Here is a 25,558-nt window from a genome sequence, read left to right on the forward strand (position 1 = left end):
GCACAGGGCGGGCGTAGTGGTGGTATACGCCTTTAATCCCAGCACTCATGAGGCAGAGGCAGCCAGATCTCTGTGGATTCAAGGACAGCCAGGGCTGTTAGACAGAGAAACCCTGTCTCAAACAACCAAAAAGCAACAACAACAACAACAGCAACAGCAACAAGAACAACAAGAACAGCCTAAACTAAAAATAACTGGAGATAAGGCATTGAGTAGCAGCAGATCTCTGTCCTCACAGGATCTTTCAGGGTGAAGAGAACAAAAGTATTGTAATGGATGCCAGATGGTGACCAGAACCCTAGGAGAAGATAGAAGCATAGATGGGTTGATAGACTAAGACAGGGACAGTTCAGACATACCATCAAAGGGCTTTTAGGCATTGGATGAGCTTCCAGTTTTGTCTAGGTAAAGGAGGACACAGCAGAGTTTCCTGCATTTTCAAAGGCTCTCAGGTTCCCTCTGGGAGTTCTGCCTTACACTGTAGCAGAGGAGGCAAGAAGTACTTACAGTGTTTTGGTGTGAGGTAAGACAGCATTGGCTCAGCATAGTTGTGAAAATTAGAAAGTAGATGTATTTTGTGTTTGCTGGTTTGGTGGGATATAAGGCACACGAAGTCCTGAGGCCAAAGAAGCAGCTCCAGGCTTAGAGCTAAATAGTGAGGGAATAGTGACCATGCAGTAAGGAAGGCAGGAGCTAATTTTCAAGGCAGGTGTCTTAGTTATTTTTCTATTTCTGTGGTAAGACATCATGACCAAGGCAGTTTATAAAAGAAGGAGATTATTTGGCACTTATTATTTCCAGAAGCTTAGAGTCCCTTAACCGTCATGACAGGGAACCTGGCTGCAGGCAGGTACTCAGTTAGGCTGTCAGGCATGGTGCTAGAGCATTAGCTGAGATCTACAACCTGAGGCAAAGAGCTACCTGGGGATGGCTAGGCTTTTGGAACTTCAAAGCCATACCCAGTGATACTACCTCCATAAGACCACACCCCCCTAATCATTTCCAAACAATTCTACCAGCTAGGAACCAAGTGTTCAAATAAATGAACCTAGGGGGACCACTCTCATTCAACCATATGGGGTAGGAAGCTATGAAAGGAGAGGTTCAGTAAGGAGACAATAAGCACTATGTTGATGCTGTACTGAGAGCTAGTTATTGGGTCTGAGGATATAGAGTCATTGGGGATTACTGGAGCAGCTCCTGTTTAGTGCTGGGAGAGAGACTGGTTACACTAGTTACAGGTAAGGGCAACAGATCAGAAAGGTGGACTGCGGTCTAAGCAAGTGATTTTGTCTTCAAGCTGAAGATAGTAGGGGCTATTTCTGTGACAATAGGAATGATCCCAGGAGAAGAGTGAACCTCTGTGGGACCCCGTATAGATCACTTGAGTCACATTTTCAACTGATCTGCTCTGGTATGTCCAGCATATCACAGACTAACACATCTGTCGCTGATACTCCTTCACAAGTCTAGAGATGGTAGTTGTGTTTGAGGCAGTATTTCATATGATATTGGCAAGTTTTCTTTAAGTTGTGATATACATGTAGTATGGTGGACACATGACTGTTAGCTGTGGAAAACTAGACCCTGCCTGCTGGATAGAAAATGACTGGGAGCCATATGTAGCAAGGGGCAGGAAGACTTTCTGAGTGAGTACTCAGAGGTGAGGTCTGACATCAACGTACACTTTAGTTTAGTCTAGATTATTTGTGACAGTTAATCTTACTTTGTTTTTTTTTTTGTTTTGTTTTGTTTTTTTCTAAAATAAGTTTTTGGCTTGTAAGGTTTTTTGAGGAGGTGGGAAGGTGTTGGTTGGTTTAGTTTGTGCTTTTTGTTGTTTTAAGCTTGGTGATGTTTTATTTTGGTGTATGAGTGGTGGGCATTTTTGGTGGTTTTTAACTTTGTTCATTTGGATTTATTTATTTATTTATTTATTTATTTATTTATGGTAGTAGTGAGTTTCATAGTACCGGGGTTCTGGGAGTTGCCTATGACTAAACTACATCTCCAGGCCTCTTTAGTTTCATTTTGAAACAGTCTCACTGTTATACAGACCTGTTTGGAATTCTGTAACTCAGGTTGTCCTTCAATTTGTGATCTTCCTGACTCCATATCTTGAATAGCATTAGTCATGAGGCCAGCCATTGCTTGGTAGTTTTATATATGTTGTTGCTAGCAAAATTATAGCCTAGCAAATTGCCAACAACAAAAAAAACCAGCTGCTAAGGATTTTGATGTTTTAGAACTATTAGGATAGAAAAAATTAGGAACCATGTTAAATGGAAAGCAAACAAGCCTACAAAGGTTAGCAGACATTGTCGTGGGTTCTTCATTCCTAGGAGGCCTACCTATATCCCACCATCAGTACATGTTCTACTCTCTGAACCCGACAAGAAGACCAACAGAATCTTCCACAACATCTAGCCAAATCTGATCTTCTTGCACTCTGTCTGTTTTTGAGTTCTATTGGGAATAGTTCCTTCCCATGCCCCACCCTGCACTCCCCAGGAACTTTGGATAAGATGTTCATAGTGACAGATGCTCTTCTCCGGTACCTCATTTGGTTGATTCCTGGTCATCCTTTGCACTCAGCTTATCAGACTGTCCTTGCCCTATTCATATTTCATTTCCAATCTAAAATCAGTTATTCCCCATTGCCACAAATGTCTCCTGTCATTTGCTTTTCCTTCATAGCATTCTTTGTGATTAAAGTTTTTTCTTTTTATGTGTATGGGTGTTTTGCTTGCGTGCATGTCTATGTATCGTGTATTCAAAAGGAAAAAAAAATGTTGGGTGGTTGTAACCACCATGTGGGTCCTGGGGATCAAGCCTGAATCCTCTGATGGAGCCACCAGAGCGTTTAACCACTGAGCCATCTCTCTGGCCTCCATTCTTCACAATTGGTTATCACATATGTCCATGCCTACAACATAATTATTTGTTTGCATTTGTTTGTATTTGTGTACACTTCCAAATCCAAGTAGAGGCAGGCAGGAGTTGTACTAGTTTATTCACCACTTTGTTTGTTTTTCTTTTTAAATTTAAAATCCTTTGTGTTGATTCAGTGTCTAGGACACAGTTGATGCTTAGGAAGTATTCATTTGGCTGCATGAACAGGAACACCAGGTTTCTAGGACTCCCTTTGTAGAGGCTGTAAGATGTAACACAAATATCCTGTGACTCTGTCGCTTATTTGTAGAGATCTGTAAAGCTGTTGAGTATACACAAAGATAGACCAGATCTTTGTACTTACTTATGGAGGCTGTGGGTTATAGACACAGGTACCTGTGTCTCTGTGACTTTGTTGTGGGGGCTACAGGGTGCCATCAGGCTTCTATACATCGCTTATAGAGACAGTGGGATATAGGCTTAGATGGCCTGAGTCTCTGTGACTCCCTGGAAGAGAGGCATGAATTATGAATGCAGATTATTGCGGAGGCTTGGGGTGTAGACACAGACACTCTTACTTTGGTGGTGTAGCAGTGAGGGCACCAGCTGTATACTTATTGTCAGTAGTAAGGACATGTGTAACCTGAAATGTTCAGATTGTGTCACTGAACCCTTGTCCTCAGCAATACAATGCCTGCAAGGTTCTGCTGCCACTGCTGCTGCCTCTGCTGCTGCAATAGCGAAGCATAAGTTGTATTCACATAGCTCTGTGCAGCACAGTTGGGGGTGATAAAGGGATCTGTGGTCCTGATGAAGTACGAGGTGCATTTTAAAGAACAGAGCATCTCAGCAAGAAAAAGTCTTGTTCTTAGAGCCATTTAGTTACAAGCAAGCACAATACAGTAAGGAATAACAGACCAGATCTGGGAAGCAGACTGTCAGCTTCTTGCCCTCAATAGCACTACCTGTAGACCTAAAGGCAAAAGGCAGCCATGTGCCTGGGTCACACCCAGAAGCCAGACATTTAGTCCCAATATCTTCAGTGGCCACTGTAGTCACTGGGAGACAAAGGCTACTTAAACCTTTGAACAGTGGGTGGGTAGGGGCTTTCAGGGTGAGTCTACATCATTTGCCAGGGCCAGGGCACTGAAAATGTCTCATTAGCATAAGGAAGAATTCCAGGGAGTTTAACTGGGCTATGTAACCTCCTGGTGGGGTGATAGGGTGGTGGGGGTAATGGGGTGGTGGGGATGAATACTTGTGCCAGGACATACAGGCCTGGGCAACAGGGGAATGACCCTACTCCTGACAATCTCAGGATGAGATTTCTGGGGTTTGGACATGCGTGGACCCAACTCTTGCTCCCAACCAGTGCCCCCACCCACACCGCCCCCACCCTACACTCAGGCTCTGACCATGTTGGCAGTAGATGGATTGGATATACATCATCAGCTGTTACTGCGGTTTTGCTGACCTTTCCTGCCTAGGAACAGATTGCCTTCATTAGGTATCAGTTCTAAAAAATGTCCCAGTAAGTGAATGTGCTAAAATTATAAGTATGTCTAATCTTTTTGTCTGATAGATCCTGGATTTGAGCAGTTTAAAATGGCAGAAAAGTTACATGGAAACTGGGTCAAGCTGCACTTGGAGGAAAACCATTCAGACATTCTGCTTGGCCTGGGGACCAAAGTCCTCAGGCAGTACCTGGGTGCCCTGAAGACCCTGAGTCAGTCCCTGAGCACACAAGTGGCTCAATATGACATGTACTCCATGGCAGTGGGAACGCTCATAGTTTTGGAGGTACACGTGTTTGTATTCTCATGGTTTAGGTGTTAAATGGATTATGCAACTCAGCCAAACATAATGGTTTTGAATTTATATATCATTACTGTTGGGTATGGTGGTATATGTCTGTAATTCCCAGATTCAGTCTACTAAGATGGGAGAATGGCTACATCATGCCAGCCTGGGCTACAAAGATCCTATGTCTGAAAAGAAGAATGTCGGGGTAACACAGAAAATAGGAATGTTCTTTATTTTTTCCATTGTGCACCCAGATTGAAGAGATTACATGAAGTATTTGCATGAGGCAAATGGCTTCATTCAGCATCGCTATAAAAGATAAAAATATAAGCCAAGCTCTGCAGTTTTGGCAAGCAACTAAAATTAATTTTCCCTTAGGTTATTTTGTTGTTGCTCTTGTGTGAGCAGCAGGTTAGGATGGGTTGGGCTAATTTGAGTGGACTTTCCTACCCCTGGGCGTCCCTGTTCACCCTTGATCTTCTTTTTCAGGTTCTCGCCCTGTTCCTCCTTAGCACTCCACATGTGCTGTGCAGAAAGGCTGAACTGGATGTTCCTCTGTTGTCACCTGTGTTTTCTCTGCTCTTTTACTTGGTGTTTTTGGTTCTTTCGGCCATTCATGTCCTGGTGTGCACCTCATCTGAGAGCTCGTGCTACCTCTGTAGCCTCTCGTGGCTGGCAGCGGGGGCTGTGATGCTACTCGTGTCTGCGCTGTTCTGTGCAATTTTGTCTGCTCTTATCAGGATGATCATTGACAGCACTCTGCTGAAGAAGGTATATAATGTCCTTGTGGGTGGGCTTTTGTTTTGTTTTGCTAGCCAATCTTTCACTAATACAAATTGGTTGAAAATCTTGTATGTACCAGCATTGTAGTGCTGCAGTGCTTAGAAAGACCAAACATCATATAGACTGCAGGAGAAAGACCTAAGCATATTTCCCCAGGCTTCTGGGCATCTTTGTCTATAATATTCTGTTGTGTAGTCAGGTCATATGCTTTACTTTCAGCTGGAAAGAGCTGGACCAGAACAGAGGTGATAATGGGGCTTGTGGATGTGGAAGACAGAGAGCATGTGTACCTTAGTCTCAGAATCTCTGGGTTTCAATGATGGACAGTGAACAGGTGGCCACTCAGGAGGATCCTGGGGAAGTTTGATCCCTTGTTGGTCTGTTGTGCCTTACCAAGCTTTCTTTTCAAGGCTTACATTTTTCTATGAACTTCTTGGTCTCTGGCAACCTTTGTTTATTAGGCAGGTGATGTGTGAAGTGATGTGTGATGGAGCAGTGTGAAGGAGCTGTGTGGTTGTATTAGAGACCACAGTATCTAGGCCCTGGCATTGAGGAAGCCTGAGCAGTGGCTTTGGCTCCCACCCAGAATACCTTGTCCTTCTGCTCCCTTTCCTATCACAGGGCCTTGGAGGATCCTCTGTTGTGTGTCTGGGTCTAGGCACAGTCCCTTTAGGAACTTTCTGGGTTCATAGTGTTTCTCTGTGTATATTGCTATACATAGCTAACAGTTACCAGAACGATAAGTGACAAGAACTTCTTCATATTAAACTTGTGTGTGTGCTTGTATACCCCATAGTGCACATGTAGAGGTCAGAGGACAACTTGTGAGACTCAGTTCTCTTCTACCTTTTGTGTCCTGAGAATAGGACTCAGATCATCAAGTTTGGCAGCAAATGCCTATACCTGCCAAGCTATCTCATCAGCCCTTGAACTGTTTTTTTGTTTTTGTTTTTGTTTTTTAAATAAAGTACAACATTTAATTGGGGCTGGCTTACAGGTTCAGAGGTTCAGTACATTATCATCAAGCATAGGGAGCGTCCAGGTAGGCATGGTTCAGACAGAGCTGAGAGTTAGTTCTACATCTTCATCTGAAGGCTGCTAGGGTGAGGGTCTTAAGCCCACACCCTCAGTGCCATGCCTATTCCAACAAGGCCATACCTCCTAATGGTGCCACTCCCTGGGCTAAACATATACAAACCATCACATTCCACTCCCTTGCCTCTATAGGCTTGTTCAAACACATGAGTCTATAGGGGCCATATCTAACCACAGCATAATAAAACGTATATTTAGTACAACTTTCAAAGTTCCCATTGTCTATAGCAGTCTCAACAATGTTAAAAGTCCAAAGTTCAAATTCTCTTCTGAGATTTATCTAATCACTTAACTATAATCTCCTAAGCCAGACAGGAAGCCAGCTGGGCAAGCTCCAAACATCTCCATGTCTGGTGTCAAAGTGGTCTTCAGGTCTCCACTCCTTTTTCATCTGTGTTGACTGCAACAAACTTCTTTCTGCTGGGCTGGTTCCACTCCCTATTAACAACTTTCCGCAGCAGATAGCCCATGGCTCTGGACTCTCAAACATCTTGGAGTCTCCAGGACAACTTCAATGTTACAGTTTCTTGTTTTAATGTCTGGGATCCACACATGATCTGGGCTTCTCTGAAGGGCTGGTGTCACTGCCCCAACTCTGCCCTCTGTTGTACTCTAAGCTCAGGTTGATCCACTTCACTGCTGCTGCTGTTCTTGGTGATCATCCCATGGTACTGGCATCTCCAATATGCTGGAGTCTTCTGCTGCAACTAGGCTTCACCAATAGCTTTTCATAGACGCTTTTCATGGTGCCAAGCCTCAGCTCCTTTGCATGGCTCCTTCAGCCCTAGGCCAGTAACTGCAACTGAGGCTGCACCTTCACCAATGGTCTTCCATGGCCTCTCACAGTGCCAGGCCTCAGCTGCTCTTCATGACCCCTTCATGCCTTCCAAACCAGTACCACCTGGGTAACTCTTACACATTACCAAGTACAGCTGCAGCATGAGGTACAACCATGGCTATCTCTGGAACACAGCTTCTTTGTGCTCCCAGAAATCACTTCCCACAAGATTTCACCTCAGTGATTCTGATCTCTTCTTAATCACCACCAATTTCTTAGCTCCAGTTAACCAGCATCAATTGTCCCAATAGTCTCCTTCTCCTCTTGACAATAAAGTCAGAGCCAAATGACCAAAGCTGCTGAGTTCTGCTTCCTGGGGCTGGAACTTGGCCCCTTTGTTTTATGACATTATCAGCAGCTTTCTGTTTTCAAACTCTTTACTGCATAAGCTTAGCTGTCTTGGAACTTGTTCTGTAGACCCCCTTGAGCTGTTTTTAAGTTACTAATTTGGGTTGCTTATTTCTTTATTACTGTGACAAAATATCTGATATCAATAATTTAAGGGAGGAAAGATTTACTTTAGCTCACAGTTTCTAAAGTGTCAGTCCAAGTCTGGTTGGTTCCATTACTATGGGCCTGTGTTAAGGCAGAAACATCTCAGTGGAAAAAAGGCTTAACTGTAAAAAGCTGCTTCCTCGTCACTGATAAGCAGTGAGAAGAAAGAGGAGAGAATGGGAGTGGGAGAGTTGTACCTTCTTATTCTAGATCCTCTCAGTAATAGTAGGGGCCACGCTCATGACATATGGATTTTTCCCCCTTTGTAGGAGAAGAAGTATTTCATATCTATATCATAATGTGATTTAAGAGACAGTGTCCTGTTGCTATCACTTTGTAGTGGCAGCTGTGCGGTCCTGGGGAAATTGATGTCATGCTGGGAATGTGACAGTTGGGCAGGATCTTCTGGGTAATTCTTTGGGACTTAGATCTTTGGGTGAGGACACCTGACTAACATTTATGACCATGTCCTCCTGGTTAACAAAAGAACATCTTGACCTCCTCTAGGCTGTGCTGCAGGGAGAGGGGCCATGCTTCCAATGCAAGAGGTTCCCTCCACAGTAGGCAGTTTGGATGGGAAGACAGCAAGTGTCTATCAGGAAGCCTTTTCACTGTGGGCAAAGGATGTTCTACATGTAGGGTGATGTACATAATGTTCATGTTATCGCTCACACACTGCATTTCCTTCTGGCAGAATGCAGCTGATGCCAGCTCAGGGTGGTCAGAGGTGAACCTCCTCCTTCTTCTGGGCACAGTGGGCCATGTTCTGAGCCTGGGAGCCAGCAGCTTCGTGGAGGAAGAGCACCAGACGTGGTATTTCCTTATTAATACTCTGTGCCTGGCTCTGAGCCAGGAAACCTGTAGGAGTTACTTTCTGGGAGATGAATGTGAACCCCAGCGTCACTCCCATGTGGAACAAAAATGTGTGAATCTCCTTGCCTGTCCTCTGCAGGACAGCACAAGCTACAATACCCCTGAGTCTGGCACGGCAGGTAAACGGGTCTCCCATCTGGAAGCACAAGCAAGCTGCAAATGGTGGACAGTGCTGGCAAGTCCATGGCTGGTGCTGCTCTGCTGTCGGCTGCTGCGGTCCTTGAACCAGACAGGGGTGCAGGGAGCCCATCGCCCCGACTTTAGCCACTGGCTTACCAGGTGAGCATGACCCATGGGCTGGAACCCTTTGCAACTGAATAGTTACATAGTCTTTTTCTACATTTCGTCCTTTTAAATATATATATTAAGACTAAGATAATACTTGAGATCTTAAAAAAAAGAAAATATACCCCATAAAGGTAAATAGAGATGAACAATATATTTGATTTATTAATGCTGAATCAGACTAATTGTTAATGATTGAGAACCTATGAGTTTTAAAATGATCATTGTAAAGATGTAACTCTGGGATCAAGTCTATGGTGGCTCTTTGTACACTGCTGCCCGGAGGGAGACAATAGGACAGGGTCAGTAGGCAAAAGGTTCTAGTCTCTGGAGCACCTCTGCCTTCGGATTCTCCTTTCTTTTCAGGCATTGTCTCTCTCTATCCTTAGAGGGAGAAGTGTATAGCAGATCCCTCAACATCTCCTGAGCCTTCTACTGAGGCTACAGAGCCAGAGAGAGATGTAGATGGGGGTAGATGGAGAGGGTTTGAAGAGGAGCTTGAAGTAAATGGAAGAAACGGAGTCTGACAAAGTCAAGACCAGGCTGTTTTAACTGTCTGACAACAAAGACTCCAGCTAAAGTAAACGAACAGCAAAATAAGACTGTTGAGAGGAACACACAGCTGCAGAGCTGTATAAAATTGCAGTGCAGAGGGTGAGAAGGACACCTGCTAGCCAATGCTTGGGAAAGTTCAGGTTGATAGTGTGTTGTGAATTTGTACCTGTATAGTGCAGAAACAAAAACAAATGATATTGCCCAGACCTTACAAGTGTGTAGACCTGGAAGTGTGCATCAAAAAAAAGAGTCTGGTTTCTCCAACCAAGAGGGTTTCGTGGAAAATTCCACAAAGTATTAACTAGCTTATCAAACTCTCATAACCCCACAGTCACAACTGGCATCTTTGAAGTTTCTGCCGTGTACTTGCACAACAGCTCTGGGAAAACATCTCTATATGCTCCCCACCTTGGAGTTCAGGAAACAAAGAGGGAACAGGGCTTGCTGATAAACCGTATCTCCTCAGCCCAGGCATAAAGTGCTTGATGTGTTAAGGAGTTCCAGGTCCTAGAAAAACATAGTGGGCATGTGTTATTTCTCTGAAAATGTGAAGCATTTGGTGCCCTGCATGCCTTCTCACGTGTGCTGCCTCCTGCACCTAAGACGTCTTCTTCTTGAATTGCTGGGCCATTCCTATCAGCTGTAAAAGGCCATTTTATAACTCCCATTAGTCGCCCACTCCAAAGCTGTCTTAGTTAAATATCACTTCTCTATGGTGGTAAACAGCATTCCAGAGGGATGCCTAGGATGTACTAGCATAGCAGAGACTTCCTGAGTGAGGCCTATAGTTTTAAATCAAATTATCTCTTCCCATCCTGAAACAGTCCTCTCTCTCTCTCCCCCGCCCCTCTCTCTTTTGTGTGTGTGTTTTGAGACAAGGTCTTGCTCTGTATTTTAGGCTGACCTCAAACTTGTGATCTTATACCTAAACCTTCTGTTTGTCAAGATTACAGATATATATCACCACGACCCGTTTCATTCACGTTTTCTGAAATCGTTTTCAATTTTAATGTATATCATTCCAGAATAAATGTTTAAAATTATTGTCTAGACTTTATGAGCATTGACTATGTAAATAATGAAAGGGAGCTGGCCTTGCCAAAGTTCTTGTATATTTAGCACCTCTCCTCAGCGGGACAGACACCTGTCAACAGAGTTGAGCTGTATGAGACAGCAACAGGCCCAGGGTAAGGAAGTAAATCAAGGATGCTGGAGGACAGACTGTACCCAATACCAGCATCTGGGACTATTGCAAGAGTAAGATGTGAATGAGATCTCAGTATGGTAATCTTTGTGACATTTTAAGATCCTTGTTTTTTGTTTTGTTTTGTTTTCTGTCTTTTAAGGGAAGACCATTTGATTTTATACAATTCTTTAAAAACCCTTCAATATAATTGTAATTCACCAATTCCACTTTGTAGTAATTTGGGCATTTTCTATCTTATTTCAGCTCTGACCACAAAGTACAGCTCTCAGGCCTGGCTGCGCTCTCCCTGGTTGTAATCTTCATGTTAGTTCAAAGGAGGTGCTCCCTTGTATCCAAGGTGGCCCTCGCACTGGGGCTGCTGGGTGTCTTCTGCTACAGGGCGGCCATTGGGATTGTGCAGTTCCCATGGCAATCAGACAACAAAGGCATTTCAAAGTAAGTGAATTAGAGATATGAAGGCTTACTTTTATGTGTTTCAGTGTTTTCTGTACTAAAAATGCCATGCCAGTCCTTACAATACTTGAGTTTAGTTTTTATGCATGGTGATTTCATTTGTAGCTATTATATCCTGGTCAAGAAACCCTTAATGGGCCACTTTGTTAGCACTCTTTTTGGGAGAAAAATAGCACAGAAGTAAGGTCATTGTGTTTATTTTTTAAATTAATAAATAATTTAAAAATGAGTTAAGAGAAACCTGCATTTACTAAGAGTTGGTTTTGCTAAGTTAAGATGTGACTTTAAAAACAAGGATACTCAAGTACCAAGGATACAAAAATGAGTGGATACTCCCAGCAGTTAGGGAAGGAAGTGAGCTTCCCTATATTATGCTTGTAAGGCCCAAGAATTCCTGTCGTGCAAGTCAAGAGGGCTCATCTCTGAGTCTGGTGTTTGTGATGCAGTTGCTGGGGCCTGGTCAGGGCTGCAGAGGGTGGCTAGCCTCCTCAGAAGTTCCTCGAGAACACAGACAGGTAGCTGAAAGTAAAGCACCTCCATGCCTTTTGTAACATCATCTACAGTTCTAAAAAAGTAGATAATTTGTTGTTGTTCATCAGTAGTGAGATAACTCTCACAGATTCCATAGAACACAGAAAGGTACTATGAAGCAGTAGGCTATAAAACTCTTACATGATGCCAACTTACCAAACACATTTTTTTTATATGACTTAACTTGATTGATATTAATTTTCATATTTAGGACCCACAATCATATGTAGACTGAGGGTTTACTTTTTACTCGTTTGGGTACCTTCTACAGATAACTAGATTTATCAAGTATTGAAAGCCAAGGGCTATGTCCAGAAACTTAAGGGATTACCAGAAAACATCTGCTGATAGGTATGGGGTGGCACTAGGTTTCTGTAGCTGGTAACAGCAGGGTAGAGGCCTTCACCTAAGGCAAGGAGCAGAGGAGACATGAAGATGGTGATTGAGACTGGGGACATTTTGTAGAGACTAAGGCTCCTTTTGGCTTTAGAGTCGGGAACTTTGGGCAGATAGCAAGGTTAGATGTTGCATATGAGGTTTTTGTTAATCCCCATGTACAGTGTGTGAATGCATTTCTTGTTTCCACCCAGATATATGCACTTGATTTCTGCAGTATTAACCTGTGATCCCTTTGCTTTGCCTTCTCTGCTGAGAGCAACTTGTCCTCTGTAGATGTCCAGAAGATAGCCAGTGTGCCTTTTCTCTAACCATTCTTCTTCCTGTAGAATCTATCCATCCCCTACCTTGTCTATCTTGAGTTTTAAAAGTATACTGGCTCTAGATCCACCAGGCTTCAAAGGTACCTAAATTCTGAACTCATCCTGATTTATCTGGTTCTGCATCCACTGTGATTCCATATTCACCAAGTATTCAAGACCTTTAACCTATAACCTTTCCTTTCTCCTACACTCAGAAATCCAAGCATGTCTAGGATTGAAAGTCATGGCAGCCCTAGGAGCGAGAAGTAGTGACTGATGAGTGACTGGCAGGGAACCTGTCCAGATGTTCTTCTTACTGCCCTTTCCTATATAGTGGCCCTGGTATCATCTCCTCAGACAAGCTTCTTCCTTGAAACATCCCGATGGCTTTCACATTTGCTGGATTCTGCTTTATTGGAATCCACATAGACTTCAGCTTTTATGTCAGGACACGTATGGTCAAAGATGTGCTTGGTATTTGACTCCAGCTCCACATGTTACCCACAGTATCAACACTGAATTAAAATAGTCATACTAAATGGGTAGGGCTTCTGCCTCTACCTCCTGAGTGCTGGGATTAAAAGTGTACACTACTACACTCCACCATTAAGTGACAATCTTAAAGTATATCAATACCTCATTTTAAAAATCTGCTTAAAATATCATATTTTAGGAAAATATATTTAAAAAGATGAAATTACTAGGCATACTCTCATAACTACTGTGTACAAATACTTTTTTATACATATTTGTACACTATTTGTATACATATATAATTCCTAGGATAACTAAATGATGTGTAGAAACCACATTCTGTTTTCAACTTAACGAAGTTGATTGTCAGAGTGTTAATTAAGTTGTCCAAACAGCAGAGCTAGTGAGCAGCAGAGCCCAGACTTAAACAGTTTGGACCACTGCACACTGACAGTGTCCATTTTAGACATGCCAACATTCAAGTTCTTATTAAATCCACTTAACTATGAACATGCTCAATTGCAGTTAGCATTTTTGAACTTAAGAAATTTCAGATACTCAGGTCTTCAGCTAGCATAAACATTTTTCACTTAACTGTGCAAAGTGTTGTAAGAACATAGCTATGGTCTTGCATCAAATAATCCTTGGGTCACATAAGCAAGTTTTCCACAGTCAGCTCCATCAGGACTGCATTCCAGCACATGCCTGTTGACCTTACTGCCTTCTCCTCAAGGGCACGTGTGTCAAAGCAGACATGCCTTTTTTTTTTAATTAACCACAGCTTGTTTAGCTATACTGTCATATTAGGCTTTCTCTAATTAGATACATGTTTTAAATGGGAAAATATTTACTTGAATTTTTCTAGATGGTACAAATGAATGTAACATGTTTTGCTTTTTTTTAGGGGAATTATTGAAGCTCGTTTTGTTTATGTCTTTGTCCTTGGTATTCTGTTCACCGGTACCAAAGATTTACTTAAAGCACAAGTCATTGCAACAGACTTCAAAACCAAGACTGTAGGCTTGTGGGAAATGCATAGTGGATTAGTTCTTCTGGCAGCTTTGCTCTTGAGACCACACAATCTTCCAGTGTTAGCCTTTAGTCTCTTGATTCAGACTGTGATGACTAAGTTCATCTGGAAGCCCCTGAGACATGATGCAGCTGAGATCACTGTCATGCATTATTGGTTCGGTCAAGCATTCTTCTATTTCCAGGTAGGTTTCGTTGTTATCATGGATAGAAGGTTAGAGTGATGCTTTGTATATGCTTGGCCCAGGGAGTGGCACTATTTGGTGGTGTGGCCTTGTTGGAGTAGGTGTGCCTCTTTGGGCTTGGGCTTTAAGACCCTCATCCTAGCTGCGTGGAAGTCAGATTTTTCCTAGCAGCCTCCAGATAAAGATGTAGAACTCTCAACCCCTCCTGCACTATGCCTGCCTGGATGCTGCCATGCTCGCACCATGATGATAATGGACTAAACCTCTGAAATTGTAAGCCAGCCCAAATTAAATGTTGTCTTTATAAGAGATGCCTTGGTCATGTTGTCTGTTCACAGCAATAAAACCCTAACAAAGATAGCTAGTAACTTTTTATGTCACCTATCTTTTAGTTTTTCTTTGCAAAAATGTTGTAAGATGGATGGTTAAATGTGTTCAGTGAAAAAAACTTATAATGCGTGTAAAATTATACTTAACTCTTATGTGGATTTTATTAGATAAATTATAGTTTATCATTTTTAAAAGGCATGTTTGACCAGGTTTAGTGGTGCATGCCTTTACTCCTAGCATTGAGGAGGCAGAGGCAGGTGGATCTCTGTAAGTTGGAGCTCAAACTGGTCTACACAGTGAGTTCCAGGCCAGCCAGAGGTACATAGTGAGACCCTATGTCAAAAAACAAAGACATTCTTACTGTAGATACATCTAAATATCCATAAGACAATAGGTTGTTGCTCTACAGGAAGAATTAGGTAGGAACTGATTTATTACAAGCTGTAAAGAAAACACATATTTTGCCGGTCGTGGTGGCGCACGCCTTTAATCCCAGCACTTGGGAGGCAGAGGCAGATGGATTTCTGAGTTCAAGGCCATCCTAGTCTACAAAGTGAGTTCCAGGACAGCCAGGGCTATACAGAGAAACGTTGTTGAAAAACAAAAACAAAAACAAAAGGAAGAGAAAACACATTTTTTTAAATGTGTTTTGTTTTTAAGAATGTAGTAATTATGCGTCCATGTACCTTTGCCCCTGGTATTGAGACTGTCCATGCTGGGAACTATTGGGTATCTCTAAAATTATTAATCCCTTAAGACCTGGAGGATCGTAGGACTTTTTCCTAGTATTTAAAGAGCCAAACCTGTCTTAGTTTTGGTGTGTAGAAGGATACCTGGACAGGTAGTGGACCTTAGCAGGATCTAGTTCTTCCCAGCCGTCCCAGGGAGAGTGTATCAAATACCATAGCTTCCTTCACAGTTCCACTGCACCTCTTCTGTGTGTGCTAGCCTCTCCTCTATCTGTCAGTCTCTTCCCTGTGCTCTTCTGTTGTCCTTGGTTTCATGTCTCCCAGCCTCACCCATGAAGCAACTCAAGGTTAGTTGGTTGTCCTTTTTACCCCAAAGGCCAAGAGTAATTCGATTAAATTAGAATCTATAATTCCCTAAGTACTGAGACCAGACTAAGACCAGCCTTGGGCTCAGTTTGCGGTGGTGATCTGACTCTCCTGAACCTTTCTACCCTGGTCTCCCCATAGACTCTCCCATAATAGGTTCAGGAGCTATGAATAGCTTGGGCACATGGGTATAACTAACCGCATGTAGGGAGCCACCAGTTTGTATACAGTGTTGTCATGGATCATCATGTACCATGTGCACACATGTACCATGTGCATGTCAGCAGTGCTCGGCTATAGCTAACGTCTTGGCTGCAGTAGAGAAGTTGGTACGCAGTCTGACAGCATCCAGGAGATGAGCTCTATGATGTGGGCCTCCTAGGACCACATGCATCATCCTCAAGTGGAAGTCTTCAAGGAAAGGTCTGTGCACTTGTCTCAAGCAGCTGGTGTATCTGGGGGAAGGTGTGAAATTGCTGTGTTCAGTGAGAAGACTGAAGGATGCAAAATTTTTCAAAAGACTCATTCTGTATAAGTATCTTTCTATCACTTCCTGGTCTGGAGTAAGATGGCGGTGCAGAGAAATATGACCCATCCAGAACCAGCTCAGTGACTAAGGATCAGCCAGGTGACTGGCTGCTCAATGTCCCATGCACCTCTGATTATCTATCCATGCTGGCATGCAGAAAGAGCAACCTTGTTTTTCTTCTGTGTTCCAGGGTAATTCCAACAACATTGCTACCATCGACATTTCAGCAGGCTTTGTGGGCTTAGATACCTACATGGAAGTTCCAGCCACATTCCTCACAGTATTTGGAACATATGTAGGGCCTGTGCTCTGGGCCAGCCACCTTGTGTACTTCCTGAGCTCAGAAGGAAACAAGTAAGGCTCTTACTTTGTCTCTCAGAACAAATGTAATTGCAGTTTGTCTGTTTTTAAGAGTAATAACATTTTATATATAAGGCATCTGAACTTCAAAAGTTAGAGAATCTTTTTACTGATTTTCTTTTATAGATCCAAGGCCTGAGTCAGGTCTAAGGGACTCTGTTAACAAGGTTTAGGTTTTTCTGTTCAAACAACACAAGAAAAAAAAAAAAAAAAAAAAAAAAAACATAAAGAAAGCCATGTGGCAAAACCAGAGGAGAAACAGAACCAGCCACCAACTGGCAAAGGCAAGAATGTGTAGTCTTGGGGTCACTGGGGTCAGCAGAGGAAATGTGGAGATATCCCATAGCACGAGACACTCTTCTGATCTCAGTCAGGAAATGGGAATGGGGACTGGGAAACTCCAAGCTCAGCTCTGAGCCACTGCATGGTCTTCTGCCTCTTCTTCTATTCTGAGGGCAAGGAGACAAAAGACATGGGCTCTGGCCCTCCAGAAACCCTTTTATTGGTGCAGAAAGAATGTGTTAGGAGGAGCTGCTGACTGAATAGATTCTGAGTCAGTGAACAGCCTGTTGACAGAAATGACAGCTGAATAGAAGTACAAGGTGAGACACAAATTCAGGTACAGGTGAATGCCACTCTTTGCCTAAGCCAGTCTAGGCTCTTGTGCCCTCCACTAGCCTGGAGGCACTTCTCAAGGTTCCCACTGTTGGGGTATGTATAGCTCTCTGGGCTTGATCAGCACATTCAAATCTGTCTCTGCCTATTTTCTCTATAGTATCCCACTATCTCATTTTTGCTTCTAGTTGTTGATTTATGTGTTGTTCTCAGAATTATCCAGAAGTTCACTACCACTGCTACTAGCCATATATTCTTGGACCCAGTTGTGCCTATTTACTTCTTAATGTGCCTGAATCATAGAAAGCTACCCTCCTGTGACACTGAACCTGCCTCTCATACATTGGATGGGCACAGCTCTATCAGCACAGAACCTTACTCTGACTAGAGGTTCCAGACTTTTGAAGTGTACGAGTGAAGTTGGGGCTTCCCAGTTCCCTCCCCTCTGTCTGTCTGTGATTAGAAGAATGGCTCTTGCTGTGGTGACTGTCAGGGATAACCCCTCCTGGCATGTCTTCAGGATCCCGCTGACTGCAGAGACCTGCAGGCTGCATGCCCTTGTTCTTGTCAGTGTGACTGTGGTTCTGCTTCTCCTCTGGCTTTATGTTTTAGCTTCTTTCATGGATTTGTTCTCAGTCATTCATGTCTATGGTCTGGGCTCTCTTCTTAGCTCCAGACTCAATATCTATCCTCCTGTTGGTGTCTCCATGGAGGGACGCAGATAGCACTGAACTCAGCAAGCCCAAGACTAGAATAACATACTAATTCACTGGTTCTGCATTTCCCTCAGGTAAAGATGCTCAAGCATTAACTACAAAAATCTCTCAAGCTAGACAAGAGACAGCCATGGCCTCAGCCAGAAAGAAAAGCATCCTCCTTGGTGAACCACATTTGGATGTAGAGAGAAGCAGATAACTCCCCACAACCTGATACTTTGCCCTTCAGGGGAGGAAACATTTTTTTGTAAGGTTGTAGACTTGAGAACAGGAATGCTTGAACTTTACCTGTCTGTAGATGTTCCATGCCTGTACTTTGAGGCAGTCTATAGACAGTCCCTCATAAATTATGCAACTTAAATGTGGTTTACCAATTTAATAAACATTACATGAGCTATTGGGGACAGAATCTAGCAGTTGTGGTTGATGTGAGCTGCCTGCTCGCAACAATGCAGAAATCCTTTGCTGATATTATAGGAGCAATATGTACAATATTTTTCATGGATAATGTAAAAACTGTCCCACAAGTCAGTGTGGAAACCAGTACCATGTGCTGTCCGATGAGAAAGAGGCTCCATTTGGTAGGTCTTTGGCTCAGCACAGATATCCAATTTATACTCACTAGAGAGGAGAGCCAAAGGCTTGTACTGAGTACTCACTTTTTGGAACACTAGTGTACTGTTCGTGAGGCAGTGGCAGTCACATGGGCTATGACAAGATAACCCTCTTTAGGCCAGGTACCAAGTAGGGACTAGCAGTTCAAGTATGAGGAGTAAAACAACAGAAGTCCTGGAGCCATCTACCGAAGGGGTCAAGTGTGATCTAACAGTTGGAGAACTAAACAGGAGAAAATGTGTCAAGACCAAGATGAGAAGCCAGTGAAGACTAAGGTGGCATTACGGTGCTCAGAACTGTCTTGTCTTTTGGCCACTGAGTAGTTGTTGGTGCCCAACATTGGACAATGAGCATCATAGAGATAGGAAATGTTTGGAGGGATGTCCTAAGATCGTGTGGAGTTGCCTGATCAACAGGGCGGAACATGCCTCACAGACCATGCTTACACAATGCACAAACAGCCATGTACACACACTTGTCACTCTGTCTCTGAGCGCATACCCTAGCAAGGCATGTCTTGCCACTCATGTGCCACATTCAGCCACATCATTCCTGCCATACGAACCTTCCCTTTTGCTTTAAAACCATCAATATAAGCATTACATAAAATACATGTGACTATTACAAGTCTGCAATAATCCTAGGTTTGTAATTTCTTTTTTTTCTTTTAAAGATTTATTTATTGATTATATGTAAGTTCACTGTAGCTGTCTTCAGACACACAAGAAGAGGAAGTCAGATCTTGTTACAGATGGTTGTGAGCCACCATGTGGTTGCTGGGATTTGAACTCCGGACCCTCGGAAGAGCAGTCGGGTGCTCTTACCCACTGAGCCATCTCACCAGCCCCGGTTTGTAATTTCTATAGCCCTAGCTTATGCATCCTATCCATAGCCTCTGATCATTCTGAAAGTGCTTGTACGCATCCTACAAATCGTCAAAGGGCAGGCTTTCTGGACCCTGCCACAAACTCCAATTTTGCTGCCTCCTACAACCCTATGTTGAGCTGTAGCTTATCTGTGGCCTTCTATGAACATTCAGTCCACATTACTGCGTAGTTTCTCTGGAGCATGGTCTCCACTGGTCACAGGCAACTGATAATCCCTGTAGAATGATAAGATGGAGATGAGAGCTTCTGACATAACTCAATGACTTTTTGTAGCTGACACACCTCCACAGGAAATGGAGCTGACACACCTCCACAGGAAATGGAGCTCCTGGGGTTCACAAGTGTCGGAGCTCGAGGGCAGATGCCACCCTTCTCATCACATTTACTATGCTTTGTTCTTGCTGCTTTCTGGATTTTATGAATTTATTAGGTTTTACCTCTCCTTTCTGAAGGAATAATTTCTAGTCTTAAAATTTTATTACATTTATTTATTTGGGGTGTGTGTGTGTGTGTGTGTGTGTGTTACGTGACACACATATAGGTTAGAAAGCAACTTGTAAGAGTCAGTGTTCTTCTACCATATGGGTCCTAGGAATTGAACTTTGTCAGGCTTAGCAGCAAGTGCCTTTCTCCCCACTGGGCCATCTTATCACAGCAGTTTTGGCTTTCCTTGTATACCTGTAGGACAGTTGTCATCATGTCCAGTGACCTAACAGTCCCCAGAAGAGTGATTGTGTTACCCTCTAGTCCAGAAGCAAGTGCCCATTGTTAGTTTTAAAGTCGTGGTATGGATGTGACAGTGTTCTGGTGACATGCTCTGACACGTGTTTTCTCTTTTGTTAATAGTGGTTCAGCACTGAGCCGTGCGTGCTTCTGCTATGCACTGATTTGTTCTGTTCCAGTTGCCACATACATTGTCCTGGTGACATCTCTGCGCTATCACTTATTCATATGGAGTGTATTTTCTCCAAAGCTTCTCTATGAAGGAATGCACCTGCTCATCACGGCTGCCATTTGTGCAGTGTTCACTGCCACAAACCAGACTCGCCACAGGAGGGCTTAGGTGGACCAGACTCGCCACAGGAGGGCTTAGGTGGACCAGACTCGCCACAGGAGGGCTTAGGTGGACCAGACTCGCCACAGGAGGGCTTAGGTGGACCAGACTCGCCACAGGAGGGCTTAGGTGGACCAGACTCGCCACAGGAGGGCTTAGGTGGGGGCAGAGGCTGGATCTGAGGCACTTTCAGTTCCTGTTTGCATCGTGGCTTTGAGTATTGAACTGCTTGCGTACAAGATTTTTCTGAGGTGGAAAAAAAAAGGATGTGAAGCCTGTGAAATGAATGGATAACTTAATTTTAGATTTAAATTAAATAGATGATTAATAAAAGACCATTTTAAATACTTATGTATTAAAATTTCCCTATTGACAATCACTCTGAAATTTCAGAAATTTTAATTTCCTCTGAGTGAGTTGTGACTATTATATGCTTAAATTGATGGAAGAAAAAGTTCTGGACTTTATCATTATGTTTATCTCAGAGAGTCCAGGAGCCCTGTAGGAGGAGGTGTGTCTGCTACAGGGGCTACATCAAAGACCTCACAATCCTAAGAACTCTTAAAATCAGAGTTAGTAGCACTTGAAATGAGAACTAAATCACTTCAAAACATTATTCATTTAAAAATAATGTGTTGGTGGACAAGGTAACACACGCTTGTATAATCCCAGTCCTCAAGAAGGCAGAGCCAAGAATATTATCATGTCCAGACCGCTTAGGCTGTGAGGATGACCACGTCTCAACTCCTCCCCAGCCTCAATAAAAATTACTGTATATTAATAGAACAAAATAATTATATTTTTCAAAACAAATATTTAATGAGAAAAATAATATTTTTAATGTTTTTACAAATATCTTAAATGACTCACTCAACTGAAGGTAGTTGGAATCCACATTTGATCCATTGTAATTTGTGTTTGAATAATAAGTAATCCAGCCTCACTCTGATCTGTGGCGACATTTAACATGCGTGGGGAGGGCGCCTGCGTTGCCACCCGGGCTGAAGAGCTAGTGTTAGCTAATGGCTGCTGGAGAAGGAGTCAGTTTGCTTCAGACATATAGACACTAATAAGTTGTCTGTGATCTGGTAAATAACTGCATACACATCTAAGTAACCCTAATTTAACTCTGTACTGGGGGTGGGGGGAGGCATGAAAGGAGGAGGAGGAAGAGTTCCAGAGGGAGGAGGAGGGGTATAAGAGAGGAAGATGGGGGTGAAAATGATCAAAATGTATGATATAGATGTATAAAATTATCAAAGATTAAATACTATATTTTAAAAGGGTAAGTTATATTAAGTCTGTGTGTATATACTATAGCTTGTGAGTTTAAAGAGGGGAAGAAAAATATACAGTATATTTCATTTCATAAAAAATTATAGTTTTATTATCTAACTCATTTTCTAGTGGAAATAAATAATATGATTTCTTTGTTGTTTAGACATTTAAATTCCTTAGATACTTCAATAAAAACAAGCTGTATGAACTCATGACATTAATTTTTGTCTGTTTTCTTTTGGCAAATGCTAAAGGTCAAACCTAAAACCTTGCCCATGTGGGGTGAGCAACCAAACCTAAAGCCAGGCCCTCATGGTCAGGGCCTCCAGGAGCAGTGGGGTAACTGGGAAACTGGAGAAGGCTTGGGTGCCTCAGTCAAGCATAGTTCTGACATGTTCAGTGTCTAAACCCACTTCCTCTTATTTGTCAGGAACATCAAGATCAGCCTTCCTAAAAGATCCATCTATCTAGCCAACTTCAGGTTTTTCTCCATGCTGGTGTTTTAACAAGGACAGAGTGTGGGCAGCTCCTCCTGAAGGCCCGATAGACTTCCTTCTCTCCCTTTCCTAGTCAGGTTGGCTTTCTCCTCCTCCCTCCTTTGATGCTTTGCAGTGTTGCATTTCCCTCATGTTTCTGCTTCTTTCTTCACTTTACCTAACTCACGGCTTTGGAGATAGGTGGCAGGGAAGGAAGTTCATATTTATGTGTAAAAGAAGAGCAAATCCTAGTAGGAGGAAAAGGTAGGTGAAAAGGTACCAGTAGCTTTGTTTTGTTCCTGATTCTTTCGGTGTGGTGAAAGTGAAACATAAACACGTATCTCGATTGTCCTTTCACATCCTGCATGGACGCACTCTGCACTTTTATCCTTGTGAGCAGCGATGAATAGAATCATAATAAAGCCGTACGCCTGTGACACCAGCACTTGAAAGACGGGAGTACAATAATCAGTGTTTGTCTGCTTTTAAAGACATTCTATTTTTATTATTTAAAAAATTATTTGTAGCTGTGTATATCTGCTTGTGGGCTTGTGCATGTGAGTGCAGGAGCCTGTGGAGATGAGACAGTGTTGGATCCTGTGGAACTGGACTTGAAGAAGACTGTGAGCCACCTGATAAGGGTACTGAGAATTGAACTCAGGTCCTCTGAGTCATTCTTTTTAACCCTGATCAAAAGTTCTTTTCTTTCTTGAGACAAGGTTCTTGCTATGTGGCTTGGTTCATGTGTGGAGCAGGCTAGCCTCTGAATCATACAGATCCTCAGGCTAGCCTCTGAATCATACAGATCTTCAGGCTAGCCTCTGAATCATACAGACCCTCATCAGAAGCTCTTCATGACCCCCACAGCTCCTGGAGACCAGCTCTTGTTAGTAGTTTGTGATAAGGAGATGTGGTGGCAACTGGTTTGGGGTGGAGAAGGAATCCAGAATTGTTAAGTCCATTGGTCACGAAATTTGCTATAAAACTGAATGAAGGGGGCTGGTGAGATGGCTCAGCAGTTAAGAGCGCTGACTGCTCTTCCAAAGGTCCTGAGTTTAAATCCCAACAACCACATGGTGGCTCACAACCATCCGTAACAAAAATCTGATGCCCTCTTCTGGAGTGTCTGAAGACAGATACAGTGTACACACATATAATAAATAACTGAATGAAAGGTGAATCCAAACAGATAAAATAAAAAATTTAGAGAAAATTCAGTATTTAATCTTTTCTTTCATAATACAGTTTATTTTAATTACTTTCTTAGCATATAAAATGGTTTCCATTTTGGCATTTCTATAAATGTCAAAATGTGCTTCCTTCATATCCATCCCCATTGCTTTCCTTGGCTCTCCTCCCCTCTCCTGTCGATCCATTTCTTTACCCTAAGATAATCTCTTTTCTTCTTTCATGTCAACAAAAATAACTTAAAAATAAACAGGTTCCACAGACCTCCCCTAACATAGCAGGCTATTGCCATTGCTTTTGTTTATCCCTCAGAACTTGATAGTAAGATCCCACTACTGAGATACCACGTATTTGAGTCATAAACATGGGACAATCAAGTGTGCAGTGACCTGCGAGTTTCATCCCTACTGACCAGCTTCCATAGTGCTGGAAGACGCTATGCATGCTACCAGAAGAGAAAAGCAATTATCACTCTCAACTAGCTACAAACCCTGAAAGCTACAATAATGACTAGTTTGGCCTCCTGGTTGCAATAGTGGTGTGAGCACTATAGGAGTAACCAACCATGTTCTGACTCATCTAAGCCCTGCTCCACAAGATGAAACCCATACCCGACACAATTGAGGCCAAGAACTGTGACTAAAGAGGTCTTGGTCCTTAAGGGAGACTTGACTACAGTTATTTTGTTAAATGGACTTAGTATTAAAACAATCCCTGATAACTTATGCTATACCCACAGATCCATACATCTCCCAACACTCAGTGGAGAAACTGCTTGTGGTAGATGGCAGTTAATGCAGAAACCCACAACTGGTCAGCATGCAGAGAATAAGACTGCAGAGTGCTCAGCCTTAAGTGGAACATCAGCACAATACCCCTCTCCCCAAAGGTCGGGGATCTTCATGAAATAGGGGTTGAGAGACCTTGTTAGCTCAAGTCAGATGAAATACAAGCATGGAGGACTGAAGGGGAGCCCAAAACCCCACCAGCAGCTGAGTGTTGAGGGGTTGTTGGTATTTGATAACTGCTAGAGGAGGGAGAGTCAACTTACTTTAATGGTGTCACCTTGGGTCAACCATACTCCAAAGCAGGAAACACTCCCAAGAATAGATGGGCAATATAAATTAGACCCAATGGGTTTTTAAAAGAAAGTAGGGGGGAAAACAAACAAAAACATGAAGTTGGGTGGGAAGGGTGTAAGTATGGGTCTGAGAGGAGGGGGGAGTGACTGTAATGAAAATACTGGAGTGGAATTTGGGGGACTGGGAAGATGGCTCCACTCCTCCAGAAGAAGGACCCAGGTTCACCCACATGAAAGTTTATATCTGTCTGTCACTTCAGTTTTAGAAGATCTAACACTCTCTTCTGGCCTTTGAGAGAACAGCACACATGTGGTACACATTCATATTTGTAGGCAAAACTTTCATACACGTAAAATAGAAATAAATAAAATTTAAAAATAAAGAAATTTTAAGGACTTAAAATATTACTTTTTTTAAAAATCGGGCCTTAAGTTTCTCATGAATGTCATCATGGAGACTAAATTGAACTTTTTCATTATTCTGTTATTATAAATACAAAAATAACATCCAGATTCATTAAATAAATGAGTGGAGGGGTGGCTAAGTCAGTAAAGTGCTTTCTTTCCCTGCAATCATGAGGCCCTGAGGTTGATCCTCACAATCCGTATGAAAGCACCAGGCATGGTAGTACAATTTGTAATCCCACTGCTGAGGGGCAAATAGGGTCCCTGTGGCTTGGTAGCTAGTCAGTCTAGCCTGATTGATGGGCTTAGGCCAATGTGAGACTCTCGTCTCAAAGGAAGTGGAAAGCCTACCTAAGGATGACATCCAGGATTGATTGACCTTTGTCTCCACATGCATGTACACATGTCCATATGCACGTGGACCACAGGAACATACACATAAACAAACACCACTGAGCTGGACAATGGTGGTGCAAGCAAGCAGATCTCTGTGAGGCCAGCCTGGTCTACAGAGTGAGTTCAGGGCTACACATTGAAACCCTGTCTCAAAAAATACAAAACAAGGACAAACAAAATAAAATGAAAAAAACATTGATAGAACTCAAACTCAATTCCTATTTCTAATTAGCAATAATTGTGATAAAACTCAGCAAGCTAAAGTCAGAAGAAACATCCTTTCAAAGTGTCTACTGAAAATCCCAGGAAATCTATCATGATTGCTAACCTCAGAAGTCTTGGGCCTGCATCCCCTTACCCTCTCTACTCAGGTGGGTGTA

The 25,558-nt window shown here is 42.8% G+C and overlaps 1 protein-coding gene across 3 annotated transcripts in view; it reads left to right on the forward strand.

Annotated features, from left to right (window-relative positions):
- Pigg (phosphatidylinositol glycan anchor biosynthesis class G (EMM blood group)) overlaps positions 1 to 21,838 on the forward strand; it is a 34,013-nt gene extending 12,175 nt beyond the window's left edge. For 2 of the 3 annotated variants that reach the window (XM_021162890.3, XM_085836988.1), the window contains 7 exons: positions 4,472 to 4,689; positions 5,182 to 5,463; positions 8,598 to 9,055; positions 11,067 to 11,258; positions 13,884 to 14,193; positions 16,298 to 16,461; positions 20,147 to 21,838. In XM_021162890.3, coding sequence (XP_021018549.1) covers positions 4,472 to 4,689; positions 5,182 to 5,463; positions 8,598 to 9,055; positions 11,067 to 11,258; positions 13,884 to 14,193; positions 16,298 to 16,461; positions 20,147 to 20,363 — 1,841 coding nt within the window. In that variant the 3' untranslated portion in view covers positions 20,364 to 21,838. Of the gene's footprint in view, positions 1 to 4,471; positions 4,690 to 5,181; positions 5,464 to 8,597; positions 9,056 to 11,066; positions 11,259 to 13,883; positions 14,194 to 16,297; positions 16,462 to 17,752; positions 17,975 to 20,146 lie in introns of those variants that run through there. The other variant, XM_029477759.2, reaches the window with a different exon arrangement.
- Positions 21,839 to 25,558: the final 3,720 nt, after the last annotated feature.

This window comes from Mus caroli, unplaced genomic scaffold (genome assembly GCF_978045245.1).
Source record: "Mus caroli unplaced genomic scaffold, Mus_caroli_1 scaffold_4, whole genome shotgun sequence".
Classification (NCBI taxonomy): Eukaryota; Metazoa; Chordata; class Mammalia; order Rodentia; family Muridae; genus Mus; species Mus caroli.